Source organism: Solea solea, chromosome 3 (assembly GCF_958295425.1).
Source record: "Solea solea chromosome 3, fSolSol10.1, whole genome shotgun sequence".
Classification (NCBI taxonomy): domain Eukaryota; kingdom Metazoa; phylum Chordata; class Actinopteri; order Pleuronectiformes; family Soleidae; genus Solea; species Solea solea.
Window position 1 is genome coordinate 309,764 of NC_081136.1, and position 14,670 is coordinate 324,433.

Consider the following 14,670-nt stretch of genomic DNA (forward strand, 5'->3'; position numbering starts at 1 on the left):
TGATACGATGGCAGAGAGAGGGACGATCAGACAGACGGGCGTAAAAACTCCTCTCACATTATAGATGCAGAGAACAGTTCAATATAAAACAATTAGACAGGGAGATGAAAGCATCTTATATTATTAATATGATCGTGAGAAGACGGTGGAGTTTACTGCAGACAGCTGGTGTCTGCACAGCAAATGACATTATGTGATTCTCATGGTTAATCTTTGCTCACAGAGCTGTTAAGTTTAATACACACACACACACACACACACACACACAGTGTGGACATAAAAGAAGAAACTTTGAGCAGTAAAACTGTTTCTTTGTCAGGAAATGTAATCGTGCTCGACTGAAGTAGCATGAGAATAATTATTAAGACACAGGTTTCTCTTTTATCGCTGAAACTTTTCCCCCACTTCACATTTACTGTAATCTTTAACAGGTACAGCCATTAAACCATTAAGCTTAAAGTCACATGAGCTCTAAATCACAGATTTTATCCTTAAATTGACTGAATCACCAGTTTCATCTTTATAATTTCACGCGTTTTGCTCTCGTCTTGTGGTTTTCAATGATTTTCTTGTTTTTAAATCATGACAGTGAAGATGTTTGCTTAGTTATTGAATTCAGTTCAGATCCATGTTTGGATTTAAACCTGAATGCAAACACACACACACACGTTCATACATGGTTGCATATGAATTTATTTCTCCATTTCAAAGTAGAACTCAGATCGTAAAGCTGACCACAAACCACATTCTGTCCTAATCATGTCTTAGAAATCTTTAAAAATCCGTTTCTCACAGTTCCAGATGTACAGAAATGTACTAACTAAAAATTCAGCGTCAGTGTGATTTGTTCATAGATCTGCTTGCACAGACTGAACTGCTCTGTCCTCCTCTCTGTGCGTCTCCATGTGTTTCTTCAGCTTGGCGTTGGACGTAAATGTCTTCATGCAGCGCTCGCAGCGCGGCTTGGGCGTCTTTGGCGTCTTTGGCGCCGCGTGGCTGCGTCGGTGTCGCGCCAGCTCTGACGAGCTCTTGAATCTCAGTCGACAGACGGCGCAGGGATACGGCCGCTCGCCTGTGTGGATCCTCTGGTGCAGCTGGGCCTCGCTGAGCGTGAGGAAGGACTTCTCGCAGTGTCCGCAGGGGAACGGCCGCTCTCCTGTGTGAATGAGGTTGTGTCTGGTCAGCGCGTACGGCTTGGTGAAGCCTTTGCCGCAGTAGGTGCAGGGGTACGGGCGAGCGCCGCTGTGCGACACGATGTGCTCCTGCTGCGTTTTCTTGCTCTTGAAGCGTTTGTCGCACTGAGGGCAGGAGAAAGGTCTGTCGTCCACGTGTGAGCGGTGGTGTTTGGAGAGTTCCCCTCGAGACAGAAAACCTTTGCCACACTGGGAGCAGAGGAACGGTTTGTCGCCCGTGTGCATGCGCTCGTGTCTGGCCAGCACCGACACCAGCGTGAACCTCTTTGGACAGTGGGAGCACTGGAACGGCCGCTCACCGCTGTGGACGCGGAGGTGTTTCATGAGCATGAAGTGGAGGGAGAAGCGTTTGCTGCACTGGTCGCACTGGTAAGGACACTCCCCGGTGTGAGTGGACAGATGTCTCTTCACGTCAGACCTTCGCGTGAAAGTCTTGTCACAATGTGGACACTTGAACTGATGCTTGACCTGGTGCGTCTGCCGGTGCTGTGAGCGCGAGAGCAGGGAGTCGAAGCCCTCGCCGCACTGCTGGCAGATGTAGCGCTTGTTGCTCACGTGGGACTTCCTGTGCTCCAGCAGCTCAGAGGAAGTGGCAAAGCTCTGGCTGCAGATGGAGCAGATGTGAGGCAGCTGGCTCTGGTCAGAGTGAGTCTTCTTGTGGTGCACGGTCAACGCGCGGAGGTTGGCGAAGGCGCTCCGGCACAGCGGGCAGGAGAAGGAAATGGCCACGCCGTGATCTTTGCCCTCGTGCTTGGTCAGGTCCCACGAGTGCTGGAACGTTCGCTCACACCTGGAACAATGGAACGGTCTCTCTCCCGTGTGCGTGAGCTGGTGTCTGCGGACGTCTGACGTGCGGGTGAATGTCTTACTGCACGTCTCGCACGTGAGAGCCTTCCGTCTGCTCTCGCGTGACTGACCGCCGTTCACTCTGCTGCTGCTGTTGCTGCTGCTGCTGCTGCTGTCGTCACACGACTGCACTTTACTCTGCTCTGCGTTTGCTTTTGGGAAAAGTTTAATGGACGTGAATATTTCATCAGTGCTGCGAGGACATGGAGTAAATCCAGCTTGTGAGAGAGTCCTGTACTCCTCTGTGGGGACGCTCTGCATGTGGAAGTGAGGAGGACTGCTTTCATCAGCGCTGTGGAAGAGACACTGAGAACAGGTGAAGATGAAGGAGGTCATTTCATCTGAGTCACCTGCAAACACAAGGAAACAATGACACGGCTTTAAAGTCATCAAGTGTTTGACCTGAGCTGAAAACACACAAACTTACTGTTTAATAAACAGAATAATCAGGGTTAGTTCTGCTCTCTGTCGCCCCCCCGCTCTCTGTCAGTGGTACTGCAGCCTCACAGCAGGAGTCAGCTCTAACTCGTGTTTAAATAAACACTAACTGTGGCTGCGCTGCAGTTTTCAGACATTTGTCCTTTTTCTAACATCTATAATGAGTGAAGAGGTGGTTTTTCATCTTCACGTCAAAAGTCTCACCTTTGTCCCGTCCTTTGATCGCGATCACAGAGGAGGCGACGGATAAGAACGCTTTGCTCCTGGTGAAAAACAAAAGAATAATCATCAATATTTCTCATTTAAAGGCTTCATGATGGAAATGATGTTGCACTGACAAAGACAACAGCTCTGTCAATCAAATAAATACACAAGTGATGATTCTTTATCAATTAAACAAGAGCCATTTTGCAAGTATCTGCTCTCTTTAAAGTAGACTTTGTTAATGTGACACATTTATCTTCTAATGTGATTCTTTTGGTCACGTAATTAAAGATAAACAGGTCAGAATCAAAGAATCACGAGAGTAAAATCCTGATTTGCGTACATTGTTGGTTCCGGTGCGATTTCCTCTGCCAGCGTCTTGAACGCGCGTATCCCCCGACAACTCGACGGCGTCTTCGTGTGGAGACGAGAGGATCTGCGGACGTTAGCCGGACTCGTCCACAGAGGTTCACTGTTGACATCAGTGGAGGGTTCATGGTGATCCTTCACTTCTGTGGCAGAGGAGATGATGCAGCTCTCTGTGTCTCCAGCCTCCAGATTCTCCTTCATTCCTTCAATGGCTTCTGTGTTGTCATGAGTTTTTCCATCATCTGCAGCGTCTACAGAAGCAAACTGGTCACTGCTCTTTCCTGTCAGCACATCTTGACCGAGGCTCTCCTTCCTGAGAGCAAAAGTCTTTGTCAGAGTCTCCAGTGCTTTTTCAACATCCACAGTTTCACTCGTGTCCTCCGCTCTGGAGCTCACACCCTCGTCATCGCCGACAGGATCCGCACTCACAGCCACGATCTCCTCCTCGTAGAAATCTGTGTGAACCTGGAGCTCAGCCGACTCCATCGCTGCTGCGTCCACGTCAGACGCTGCGGCGTCCTCCACCTCGGTGTAGACGGTCACAACGCTGTACCGCTCCACTTCAGCTAAAGTCACGTTAGCGTAGTTATGGATCGACTCCAATCCGATGGAGACGTTTGTCTTCTGTGAGGGAGGGATGGATAAAGCCGACATGATGCAGCTGCCGATGGTGGATGAAGGTCCATCTGCAAAAAGAAACATGTGGGTAGTTACTGTATATTCAGTGGAGGCAAACCAGACACTTCACCTCAGGCCTGGAAACATTCATTCTAACTTCTTATTCCATTTGAAAGCTCTGCTGCCACGTTACAATCACTCTTTTTCTTTTTTCATTGACAAGCATATGAGGCTGGATCATCTCTCTTGATAAGAATCAATGCAAAATATAACTTGATTCTCTATATTCCACAAGTAAATATGTCGGGTGATTCCATGGAAAGTCTTTGTCATGATATCATGTGACTGCAAAGTGTAAAGATTTATTTTAATATAGCGTCATCCAGACATAAAGCAATCTAAAGTGCGTTAAAGAGAAATAAAATAATAGTCATTTACATGAAACACTGAGGATTACATATGTTCACAAAAATCATGTTGTTATTATTATTATTATCATTATTATCAATATTATTGCCTTTGAAAAATCTGTTCCTGGTTCATTTGCAGTGATTGAACGGTTGATCTCACTGTTGATCTCACTGTTGGACTTACGCAGCACTTTCAACAGTCCGGAGCTCTTGTAGTGTTGGAAGGTGGAGTCCAGCTCCTGAGGTGTGAAGTCTGAAGTCTGAACACATTCCTCTAAGACAGAGGGAGCAGAACCGAGCCACGCTGCCGTCTGGAACCACAGCACAGCTGCTCTTCAGTAAACACTTTGCAGAGGTCAAACAAACATCAAACACTCAGACGGACTGGTACCTGTTTAAGGTCCGGTATCGGCAACAGCTTTTCCAGCTTTGAGAGCAACTCCCACAATAAGACATGTAGAGCTGCGTCATACTGAGGCCCATATTCCACTGGGAAAATCTCCTACGAGAGGTGAGGAGGTTACTGTGAGCACAGTGTGCTTAGTTAAGCCCAGAGATGAACTGTTGAAATGTGTCTGACCTGGAAGAAGTATGCTCTCTCCACAGGATCTTTGAGGAGGCTCCGAACAAGTGCTATGAAAGTGTACTCTGTGGTTTTCACCTCTGCATCCCTGCACTGCAACAGATGGACTTTGTTGTTTCATCAAAACAGGTTTGTAATAAATGGCTCCTCTGTCTTTGTTAACAGGCATGTTGAAGTGATGATACATTTATACTGGCATACATACTGCACCTGTAAAGTACTCACGTCTGTGTTTGCAGAGGTTATTGGGAGTCGGTCCAAGTAGCTCTGGATCAGTTGAGAGTCTACAGAACCTCGTGCTGATCCTTTGCAAAGCTCCAGAACCAGCTGTGACATGAACAAATGTCAGTGTGTTTATAAGACAAGAATCACCACATCACCACATCACCATATGAGCAGGTTGTGCCGTACCCTTGCTCTCAGACCCAGAACGAGCTGGGCTCTCTGTCTGTGGTTGATGAGTCCGGGAACTGCCTCCGTCACCATGAACACAAACTCCTGCAGCTTCTCATAACTCGTCACGTCCTTCTGCTTCGCCAGCTGCCACATGGCGGCAGACAGGAGCTGCAGTGGGGGCACCAAGAGGCGAAGAGAGGCAAGAGGGAGGCCTGGCTCTGAAACAGGAACGTGTGATGTTGAACGTGGACTTTAGAGGGCAGCACTGAGCCTTTGACTCAGACACACAACTTGAAGTACAACACTAATGCAATTTAAAGCATTAAAATAAAAATAATAAAAATAATAATAATACATTCAAAATAGTTTTTCTTCACAGAGCAAAAATCTAAAAGGGGGAGAGAATTTGCTAAATGACACACAAGTCGACGCATAAACCAGTGTTTATATTATTTTCTCCCTGGTTCAGTATCTGCTGCTGTGCTTTGGGTCGAGAATAATCAAAATATAAGCACGTTTACAACGTGGATTATCAACAAAGATGACACACACACACACACACACGGTTTATGCACGACTACTTTAAATAGACGGACCCGGCTAACACAAACTCAACGTGCTTTCAAAAGCAGCGGAGGCGAACATTCATTTATCTACCGTTGGTTTTCTCTCTAGACTCAAGATCCTCCATCGGTGTGAGATAAATCTCGTGACGCAAGAACAACAGGCGTAATCTTATGTTGTTTAATTTCGTGGCTAACATGCGCTATTAGCACGCAAGCACCCGTTTCCTGAAGTCTCACCCTGCGTTTCCTATTTTCAAAATAAAAGTATGACAACAGACGGGCGCTATGGGTTGTTTAGCACATGCTGTGGCTTTTTCCTGACTTTTTAAACATTCACATATAACATAATTGTTGGCTAGATTTACACGAGAACTTAAAAAAGTGTTAACGCAAAGTATTTAAGCCACCAGACACACCGCCGGATGTTGTTGTTTTTTCCCCAGACTTCAAATTAAAAGGTAAACTACTGACCACATTTGTATTAATATTCCAAAGTAAGATGAAACAACACACGAACATGAACAAAATCACAAAATTGAGGACAGACTTTCAACAGCGTATTTGTATGAATATAAAACGTGGCTTTAAACGATGTAATGTGACGGAAACAATCATTTTAACCAATTCCCGTCAGTTTTTATTCTCGCGGAACTTGCCGCATGTGACGTCATGACGCGATCACACGTCCCAGTGTCACGTGAAACGTTTCATAGAGCAAACGTCTGTTTTTGTGAAGTTTAGGTTCTTTTTTGTTGTTTTAAATCCACTAAAAACGTCCTCTGGTTAAACAAAGACTATCATTTTATCAACAGGAAGTTTGAAATCCATCATGGACGAAGACGGGCTGCCATTAGTGGGGTCTGGAGTTGATCTTACCAAGGTTTGTTTTGTGTTAGCTAATATCAGTGCTCGAAGAAATGAGGAAAACGGGTCAACACGGAGCTACAAAGCTGTTTACTTGATAATATTAGACTATTTGGATTCAATACAAGCAGCCGATAATGTCACGATAGTTAGCACATTTGAACCCTGACAAACATTGAGCTGTCGACATGACAGTGATGTCGCCCTTCAAGGTTTTCCTATTAAATGTGTCATTTTCAAGTCGGGATCTGGTTTATGCCTGATTCCTGCAGCATCTCAGTCACTGAAAACACACCAGATTAAACATTTTCACAGAAATTATAAACGACATGTATGCAACAGCTTTTACTAAATCATTTTTGGAGAGTGTGAATAACATTAGTAAGTTAGTCTAATAAAGATGGTGTTTGTAATGATGTAGTTTGGCTGCTGCTCCATGTTCAGAGGTCGTGTCTCTTCATGTATATAAGCTTATATATATATATAAGCTTTCATATAAAGTTTAACATCCAGATGTGTAGAAATAAGGGACAATCACTTTCCTCTGTGACTCTTTTTATTAAAAAAGTCACTTATGTTGAACTGTTTAATAGCGGCTACATTATCAGTGCATTGAATTCCTACAGATATGAGTCTTAATTCAGTTTGGACTGAAAATGATTTGAATAAATATGCTAAGATACCAGATGCAGATCCACATGTTTGTTTCCAGTAAGACTTGATTGCTAAATTGTAGTGAATTGTTCCCACCATGCTCTGTGCTGCTCTTCCAGGTTCCTGCCATCCAGCAGAGACGAGTCGTGGCCTACATTAATCAGTTTGTTGTGCACACAGTTCGCTTCTTAAACCGTTTCTCCACCGTTTGTGAAGAGGTTTGTGTTCTTTCCGTTCACATCTGTGTTGTGTGGCTTTCTTGTTCAGGTCACACTGAGCCTGTCGTCTTTTTTCCCACAGAAACTCTCAAACGTGTCTCTTCGCATACAGCAGATTGAAACCACTCTGTGCATTTTGGAAGCCAAGGTGAGTTCTCGAGCCTCCGCCATCACTCCTGCAGTTTATGCTCCGCTTGTGACATCGTTGTGCTCTGAACAGCTGTCGTCTATTCCTGGACTAGAAGACGTCACAATAGATGGAATTCATCAGCAACAAAGTGCACGGGTTAATGGAGCCACCACTGCTGACCACACCCCACGGGCTGCTCCACCAGCGGGGGCGCTACAGTCCCCACAGGTACAAAGACAATCACTTCAACAAAGAAACACAGAAAGTTTCTCTGAGCACAGTTTAGATCTTAGATCTGGCCTTTGAATCCACAACATTCTGGTTCTTCAGAAATTTTAAAGAACTTCTGTAAACGTGAATATTCGATCAGTTACTGGACATTAAATACTAACATGACTCTGTGTAACAAGTAGTGACAACTCTCTGTGTGTGTGTGTGTGTGTGTGTGTGTGTTTCCTTGAAATGTGTCGTAACAGCTTTGTGGTTTGAAAAAAGTCCGTAAGTCAAGATTCTTTGTTCATTTTTCATGATGTGGTGACTATGGGTGAGTGGTAGGTCACGTTGCCTTTCAACTGGAAGGTCAAGTGTTTGTTTCCCGGCTCTGTGAAGTGTGTGAATGCAAATGAAAGATGTGGGGTAGAAATAGCATCGCACACATGTGCTGCATGTGTGAGTGAGTGAGTGAGTGAATGTGTGTGAATGAGTGAGTGAAAATCCGATTTTCTCCTAAAGAAAAAAAGCTTCTTAAATACAGACAATGTGGGTTCTTTTACTGCACGGAGGAAAACAGACTGTAACACTGGTTACATCTAAACCACTTCCACTCAGACAGCAGCAGCAGAACCAGCAGCAGAAGCAGCAGCAGAAGCAGCAGCAGAACCAGCAGCAGAACCAGCACCGGCACACAAAACAGAAGCAGCTGCAGAGAACGTCATGACTGTGGCCAAAGACCCACGTTACGCCCGATATCTGAAGATGGTTCAAGTGGTGAGTGAATCACAAAAACTCAGCTGTGTATTTCTGTGTTAATGTAAGAGAAATGAATGAATGAATGAATGTTTAACTGCGTCACAGGGGGTTCCAGTGATGGCCATTAGGAACAAAATGGTCTTGGAGGCTTTGGATCCCAACTTGCTTGAGTGAGTTTTACTCATATTGATAATTAGAGTGCTTGCTCTGCATTGTTTTGCAAAAAACTGCAAATAATTTCCACACACACACGAATGTGGGAAAGTAAAAAAAAAAAAGGATTTCAACCCAGTCCACTTCAGAGCGTCACAGTGTCGTAGAGACGGGGTTGAAACTTTAAACCACTCACAAGACTCCAGACTTTTCTCATCTCAATCAATCAAACTTTTGTGTTGTACAACCAGCTGCAAGAGTCTGTCTCTCTCTCTCTTTCTTTCTGTCTCTCTCTGTCTCTCTCTCTCTGTCTCTCTCTGTCTGTCTCTCTGTCTCTCTCAGTTTTAAAGTTTCAATTCACCCAAATCAGCAAGAAGGAGCAGACACGATGTAAATGTTGTACTTTGTTCCGAGTTGTCTTTGCTGTGAGGTTTCATTCACTAACTAACGCTCCCGTCGCGGCCGATCACAGAACCCCCGACGCCCCAGTTCCCGATGGAGGAACGAGGAGCGCGGAGGATCAAGATGTCGCCGCCACCAGCTCTGACAGCGAGTCGTCTTTCAGCGACTGACGTCTCTCCTGTGTCGCCCTCGCCCTCGTGTGAACGAGGTGAAGACACCTGGAAGTGTATCCTGTCAAGGATCTGCCACTGATCCGTCAGACCTCCTTGTTTTTGATTGTTCTTTTCAAAAAGAAGGAGTAATCCTCAGAATGTGGCAGTAGCTGCTTTTATTCTCGTAGTTCATCTGTGGTCGTTTATGCTACAATCACAGACTTTCATGTTGTTTTCATCTGCAACAGCAGAACTCAAAAAGACATTGAATTGGTCCCTCGTGGGCTTCTGTAGAACACAATATAATCAGGTGATGGTGCACTTATAAAAGTGAAGTATAATTACTGTAGATCAGCTGCAGTGATTTACAGATCACAACAGTAAAACAATAAAATACTTCAGGAGAAAAGAAGCAGTTTTTTTTCAGTTTGTTTGCACTTGAATGATTCTGAAAAAGCCACATCACGTCTTTATGTTCAAATAAGTCAATTAAACCTTTCATATTTCTTGTGTGTCTCCATATCTGATATTTTCATAGTTAGATTTATGACTTTATTCACATAGTGTGTGTGTGTGTGTGTGTGTGTGTGTGTGTGTGTGTGTGGAAAACACTGTTTACAAAGCAAGAATAGAAAGTGTGATTTTTATTTTCCTGTAATAAAAACTCGTACAGACTTAAAAAAAAGTGCATTGTTAAAGTTCATTGATTGTAACGTTGATATGAATCAGTTCAGCAGCACAGTAAAAAAAAAGCTAAGTAGAAAAGTACAGTCATTTATTTGTAATGTAACGATTACAGTATATGTTAATCCCACTGATGGAGGCACTTTTAGCACCAATCATAGTCTGATTATAAACAAAATAAATGTATACTGTCCTTATTATAATATAAATCTATAAAACTCTTATTTGTTTCTCAGACAAGGTCATGATAAAGAAGTATGAACGTATTTGACAGTAAGATGAAGTCTAGATTTATGTAGTATTTCTCGTACTCTGTAGCCCTTTGTAATGTCTCTATAAGGTTTAGGTTTATATATATATATATATATATATATATATATGGATATTATGTATCTGAGGCAGTGATTCCAGCCTCGTGTGTTTAACAGGAATTACAGAGTAACCTGCACCACAGCAGAATAAAAATGTGAATTTAAGGAGCTTTTCCTCCTTAAAGTGTCGTCACCACAGTACGTTAATGCAAAGAAATAAAACAGGTACAAAAAAATACATTTATAAAAATAAAATACTTGTGTTAAGGAATTGGCAGCATCTGCATAACAATTCCCCGCTGGGTATAAAACGAGCACCTATGTACAGTTTCAGTGGTTTATAATTTAACATTTTCACATCAGCTCTGACCAGCAGGAAACAGGAAAGAGAAACCAGAAGCACAACGTGTCATAAGTTTGCCACGAGTCCACAGTGTCACGCTGCTGTGGCCCAGAGTCAAGAGTGCAAAGGTTGCGAAAGTGATCATCGAGGGAACGCAGTGGGAACGATGAGTCTCAAAATGCAGTGAAACTCATGACACACGGCAAAAGAAGAACCTCGTCATCAGCAGCACCTCCACAAATGCTCCTCGTTATCCCTCAAGCTCCGTTCTTACGTGTAAAGTGAAAAGCTGTGGAGAATAAAAACAGATTATTATAACAAGAGATTATTAGAAACCATTTCAATGAAAGTAAAACTGTATCAGTGGCGATTGTTCTGAGAACGAGGGAAACTCATCAGTCCAATACGTTCTGTGCTGTGTTTACATCTCAATACTCACGAGAACGTCATAAGAACGTAATAAGAACGACCACTTTATCGCAGAAGATGGATCGTCTTACGTGATTTTCGTAACTTTAAAAGCACTTAAAGCTTCAGCTGTTCTCTGTGTGACGACACAGAACCACGAGCTTCCACAGAAGCTCAGCTTCTCTGGGAGTCAAAAAATAACTGAGCCTGAAATGAGCTTCCCCTGTTTCAAAGACAACAACAACAAACACCACTGATATTATACATTATATGAAGTATTATTTTAGTTTACTGGGCCGATGCTCACTTTGAAATCGTCGATGTACGTGAGGAAGAAGAAGACGAAGCTGAAGGCGACGACCCACTCAAACGCGGCACTGGCCAGATGGAAAGGATAATCCTGAGAAAAACATGAAGCACATCCTCAGACTCACCATGACCTGGAACCTCATTCATTTAACTGTTACCAAACGATGTCAAGTTTTTTAAGAAATAAGAGAGCTCACCTTGTCGTCTGTGTGTCGATGCAGCGTCGTCGGTTTCACAAAGAACGCACAAATCACAGCTGAATCATTAACTTAAGGAGAGAAAAACAACATGACTCATGTCACACAGGTTTACCCTCATTTATTGTGTTAATATTTCATATGAATGGAAAGGACTGATAATAAAAAGAATTTTTATGAACACATTTTGGTCTCTAAGGTGCGTTAATGTAACTTTTGTGAAGACTAATGGTTCAATTATAACATGTTAGTTCTTCCATACGCTTTTAACTATTATTATATTATTAGGTATTTGGAAAGTGAAGTAAGGCAGCACTGTATGGATTTTTATTCATACATGCATATTTTTTCTTTGTGGTCATCTGGCGTCTCCTCCAGTAGATGGCGCCCTATGGGACCAATGCCAAGAGCCGGCTCTGCTTTAAAGTGAATGGTTACGATGTAATTATTGATCAATAGTATACCGATAGTATTTCCTGCTGCTGAACCTTTAAAGACGACAGAAAGAAGACGAGAGAACCACAGAGTGTTGAGTGAAAGGATACTGGGGAAAAGAGCCAAAGCAGCGAGGACGGCGATGACCACACGTGCACGGTACACACACGACGAGGATCCAAACGGATAAATGTGATAGGAGAGGACAACCTGGACGATTGTGTATAAAACACCAGAGACAAAGAAGAGCAGAGCTCCCACGTCATGAACTTCCACCACCGCCGTTTCCTGCATTTAAAGAAAAGAAAAGAAGAAGAAACATTATAACCATGTGATTATCATCAGTGAGCACGACCGCGGCGGTGGCGGCGGCGACGACGTGTCAGGACAAACCTGGAAAGTTGCAACAATGCACATGCCCAGGCAGGAGAGCATCCCTAAAACCAGAGCCATTTTATTAAGACATGGAGACGCCACCAGTGTGTCCTCACTCAGCCGCTCCACAAACTTATATCTCACATAGATGGTGGCGATTCCTGCACAAAACAACACATAAAATCAGCATCAACTCTTCATTCCCAGCTGTAATTTCTGCTTTCATTTTCTTCAAGAAAAGGGGAAGCATGAGCGTCTTCTCTGGAAAGTTTGGTTCCTCCCTGTGGAAAACCTGCAGTTGCATAATGGCAGTAGTTTTACAGTAATGGGGAGTTCACTGTGACGCGGGTGAAGTGAAAATGTACCTGCACAGGCAGAGATGAACGTCATCAGACCAAAGATGCAGCTCTCAGGAGGCTGCGCTGCAGTGTCACTGACAAAACACAGCAACACACACACACACACGAGAAATCATCACACACACATGAGAAATCATCACACACACGAGAAATCATCACACACACGAGACATCATCACACACATGAGACATCATCACACACACATGAGAAATCATCACACACGAGACATCATCACACACATGAGAAATCATCACACACATGAGAAATCATCACACACGAGACATCATCACACACATGAGAAATCATCATCACACACATGAGAAATCATCACACACACATGAGAAATCATCACACACACGAGACATCATCACACACATGAGACATCATCACACACACATGAGACATCATCACACACATGAGACATCATCACACACATGAGACATCATCACTAACATGAGACATCATCACACACACATGAGAAATCATCACACAAACATGAGACATCATCACACACATGAGACATCATCACACACATGAGACATCATCACACACCAGACATCATCACACACATGAGACATCATCACACACATGAGACATCATCACACACATGAGAAATCATCACTAACATGAGAAATCATCACACACGATCATCATCACACACACGATCATCATCACACACACGAGACATCATCACACACACATGAGAAATCATCACACACATGAGACATCATCACACAAACATGAGACATCATCACAGACATTATCTTAATAAGTTTGACTTTCTATCATAATTATGAATTTTTAATCTCATAATAGTGATTTACTATCTCATCATAATTTGACAGTTTATCTCATTACAATGATTTTTGATCTCATAATAACGACTTTTTAATCTCATAATTTCACCTTTTTTTTTTATCTCATAACAGTGATTGACTCTGTTATCTCCTATAAACTCATCATTTTGACTTTTTATTTGACTTCTTTCAAATGCACAATGACATTTGTGTGACATTTGTAACAACACGAGTTATTGTGAGCGTGGAGAAGTGAAAGGAAGTCTTCTACGGTAACAGCTGGAGTTTGTGCGCGGATTTACCAGAAAACGAAAGTAAACTTCGACTTTACGCAAAAACTTTTATCTCTTTTCACACTTTGCGTGGAGATGAACCGTGTGTGTGCGCGCGTGTGCGTGTGTGTGTGTGTGTGTAAGTTACCTTATGTATGGAAAGATGACATCGACATCATGTCTGAAAACAGCGACCACGTATGAGATGATGAAAGTGCTGGAGGAGCAGATGACGAGAAACACGGGCAGCAAACACAGACCCTGTTTAAACCACTGCATCTTTACAGACATGAAAACTATGTGTGTGTGTGTGTGTGTGTGAGTGTGTGTGTGTGTGTGTGTTACCGACAGTCACATGGTACTGTCTCTCTCTCTCTGTGTGTGTGTGTGTGTGTGTGTGTGGGAGAACGAAGTCTGCCGCTGACGATAAAGTGAAATAAAACCTCTTCCCTAAAACACGTCCCCGAGGGCTGTGACGGTGGTGACGTCACACACCATAGGTGGTTCATCAAAACTCGACTTTGACTTAAAAGAACGAAATTTCAAGATAATGTTAATGTTCCTGTATGTATGTTCTCCTGTATGAATGTTCTTCTGTATGAATGTTCTTCTGTATGAATGTTCTTCTGTATGAATGTTCTTCTGTATGTATGTTCTCCAATATGAATGTTCTTCTGTATGAATGTTCTCCTGTATGTATGTTCTTCTGTATGTATGTTCTTCTGTATGAATGTTCTCCTGTATGTATGTTCTTCTGTATGAATGTTCTTCTGTATGTATGTTCTCCTGTATGTATGTTCTTCTGTATGAATGTTCTCCTGTATGTTTGTTCTCCTGTATGTATGTTCTTCTGTATGAATGTTCTTCTGTATGTATGTTCTTCTGTATGAATGTTCTCCTGTATGTTTGTTCTCCTGTATGTATGTTCTTCTGTATGAATGTTCTTCTGTATGAATGTTCTTCTGTATGTATGTTCTTCTGTATGAATGTTCTTCTGTATGTATGTTCTTCTGTA

The 14,670-nt window shown here is 42.9% G+C and overlaps 3 protein-coding genes across 3 annotated transcripts; 1 reads left to right on the forward strand and 2 right to left on the reverse strand.

Moving 5' to 3' along the window:
* Window positions 1-675: 675 nt before the first annotated feature.
* On the reverse strand, window positions 676-6,018 carry LOC131457249 (oocyte zinc finger protein XlCOF7.1-like). The gene is made up of 9 exons (XM_058626175.1): window positions 5,715-6,018; window positions 5,073-5,275; window positions 4,887-4,988; window positions 4,659-4,754; window positions 4,470-4,580; window positions 4,263-4,389; window positions 3,025-3,736; window positions 2,682-2,740; window positions 676-2,389 (listed from the first exon to the last, which is right to left on the reverse strand). Exons 1-9 carry the CDS (start codon window positions 5,818-5,820, stop codon window positions 849-851), a joined length of 3,057 nt encoding a protein of 1,018 aa, XP_058482158.1. The 5' UTR covers window positions 5,821-6,018; the 3' UTR covers window positions 676-848.
* Window positions 6,019-6,302: 284 nt separating this feature from the next.
* Window positions 6,303-9,673, forward strand: washc3 (WASH complex subunit 3). The gene is made up of 7 exons (XM_058626276.1): window positions 6,303-6,503; window positions 7,261-7,359; window positions 7,442-7,507; window positions 7,580-7,717; window positions 8,318-8,476; window positions 8,564-8,628; window positions 9,084-9,673. The coding sequence occupies exons 1-7, from the start codon at window positions 6,453-6,455 to the stop codon at window positions 9,181-9,183; spliced, it is 678 nt and encodes a 225-aa protein (XP_058482259.1). The 5' UTR covers window positions 6,303-6,452; the 3' UTR covers window positions 9,184-9,673.
* Window positions 9,674-10,196: 523 nt separating this feature from the next.
* dram1 (DNA-damage regulated autophagy modulator 1) lies at window positions 10,197-14,062 on the reverse strand. Its single transcript, XM_058626275.1, has 7 exons — window positions 13,804-14,062; window positions 12,593-12,660; window positions 12,246-12,388; window positions 11,963-12,140; window positions 11,418-11,476; window positions 11,219-11,311; window positions 10,197-10,792 (listed from the first exon to the last, which is right to left on the reverse strand). The coding sequence occupies exons 1-7, from the start codon at window positions 13,944-13,946 to the stop codon at window positions 10,754-10,756; spliced, it is 723 nt and encodes a 240-aa protein (XP_058482258.1). The 5' UTR covers window positions 13,947-14,062; the 3' UTR covers window positions 10,197-10,753.
* Between the last annotated feature and the right edge of the window lie 608 nt (window positions 14,063-14,670).

Bases quoted from the DNA above. Each gene is read 5' to 3' on its own strand.
- LOC131457249 (XM_058626175.1), bottom strand. From the start codon at position 5,820: ATGTTAGCCACGAAATTAAACAACATAAGATTACGCCTGTTGTTCTTG. The intron at 5,276-5,714 runs GTAGATAAATGA...TTCCTGTTTCAG, and splicing joins GTCTAGAGAGAAAACCAACG to AGCCAGGCCTCCCTCTTGCC. The intron at 4,390-4,469 runs GTACCAGTCCGT...CTGTGGTTCCAG, and splicing joins CGATACCGGACCTTAAACAG to ACGGCAGCGTGGCTCGGTTC.
- washc3 (XM_058626276.1), top strand. From the start codon at position 6,453: ATGGACGAAGACGGGCTGCCATTAGTGGGGTCTGGAGTTGATCTTACC. The intron at 7,360-7,441 runs GTTTGTGTTCTT...TTTTTCCCACAG, and splicing joins TCTCCACCGTTTGTGAAGAG to AAACTCTCAAACGTGTCTCT. The intron at 8,477-8,563 runs GTGAGTGAATCA...ACTGCGTCACAG, and splicing joins ATCTGAAGATGGTTCAAGTG to GGGGTTCCAGTGATGGCCAT.
- dram1 (XM_058626275.1), bottom strand. From the start codon at position 13,946: ATGTCTGTAAAGATGCAGTGGTTTAAACAGGGTCTGTGTTTGCTGCCC. The intron at 12,389-12,592 runs GTACATTTTCAC...TGTTTTGTGCAG, and splicing joins GTTCATCTCTGCCTGTGCAG to GAATCGCCACCATCTATGTG. The intron at 11,477-11,962 runs GTATCCTTTCAC...TTAATGATTCAG, and splicing joins TGCTTTGGCTCTTTTCCCCA to CTGTGATTTGTGCGTTCTTT.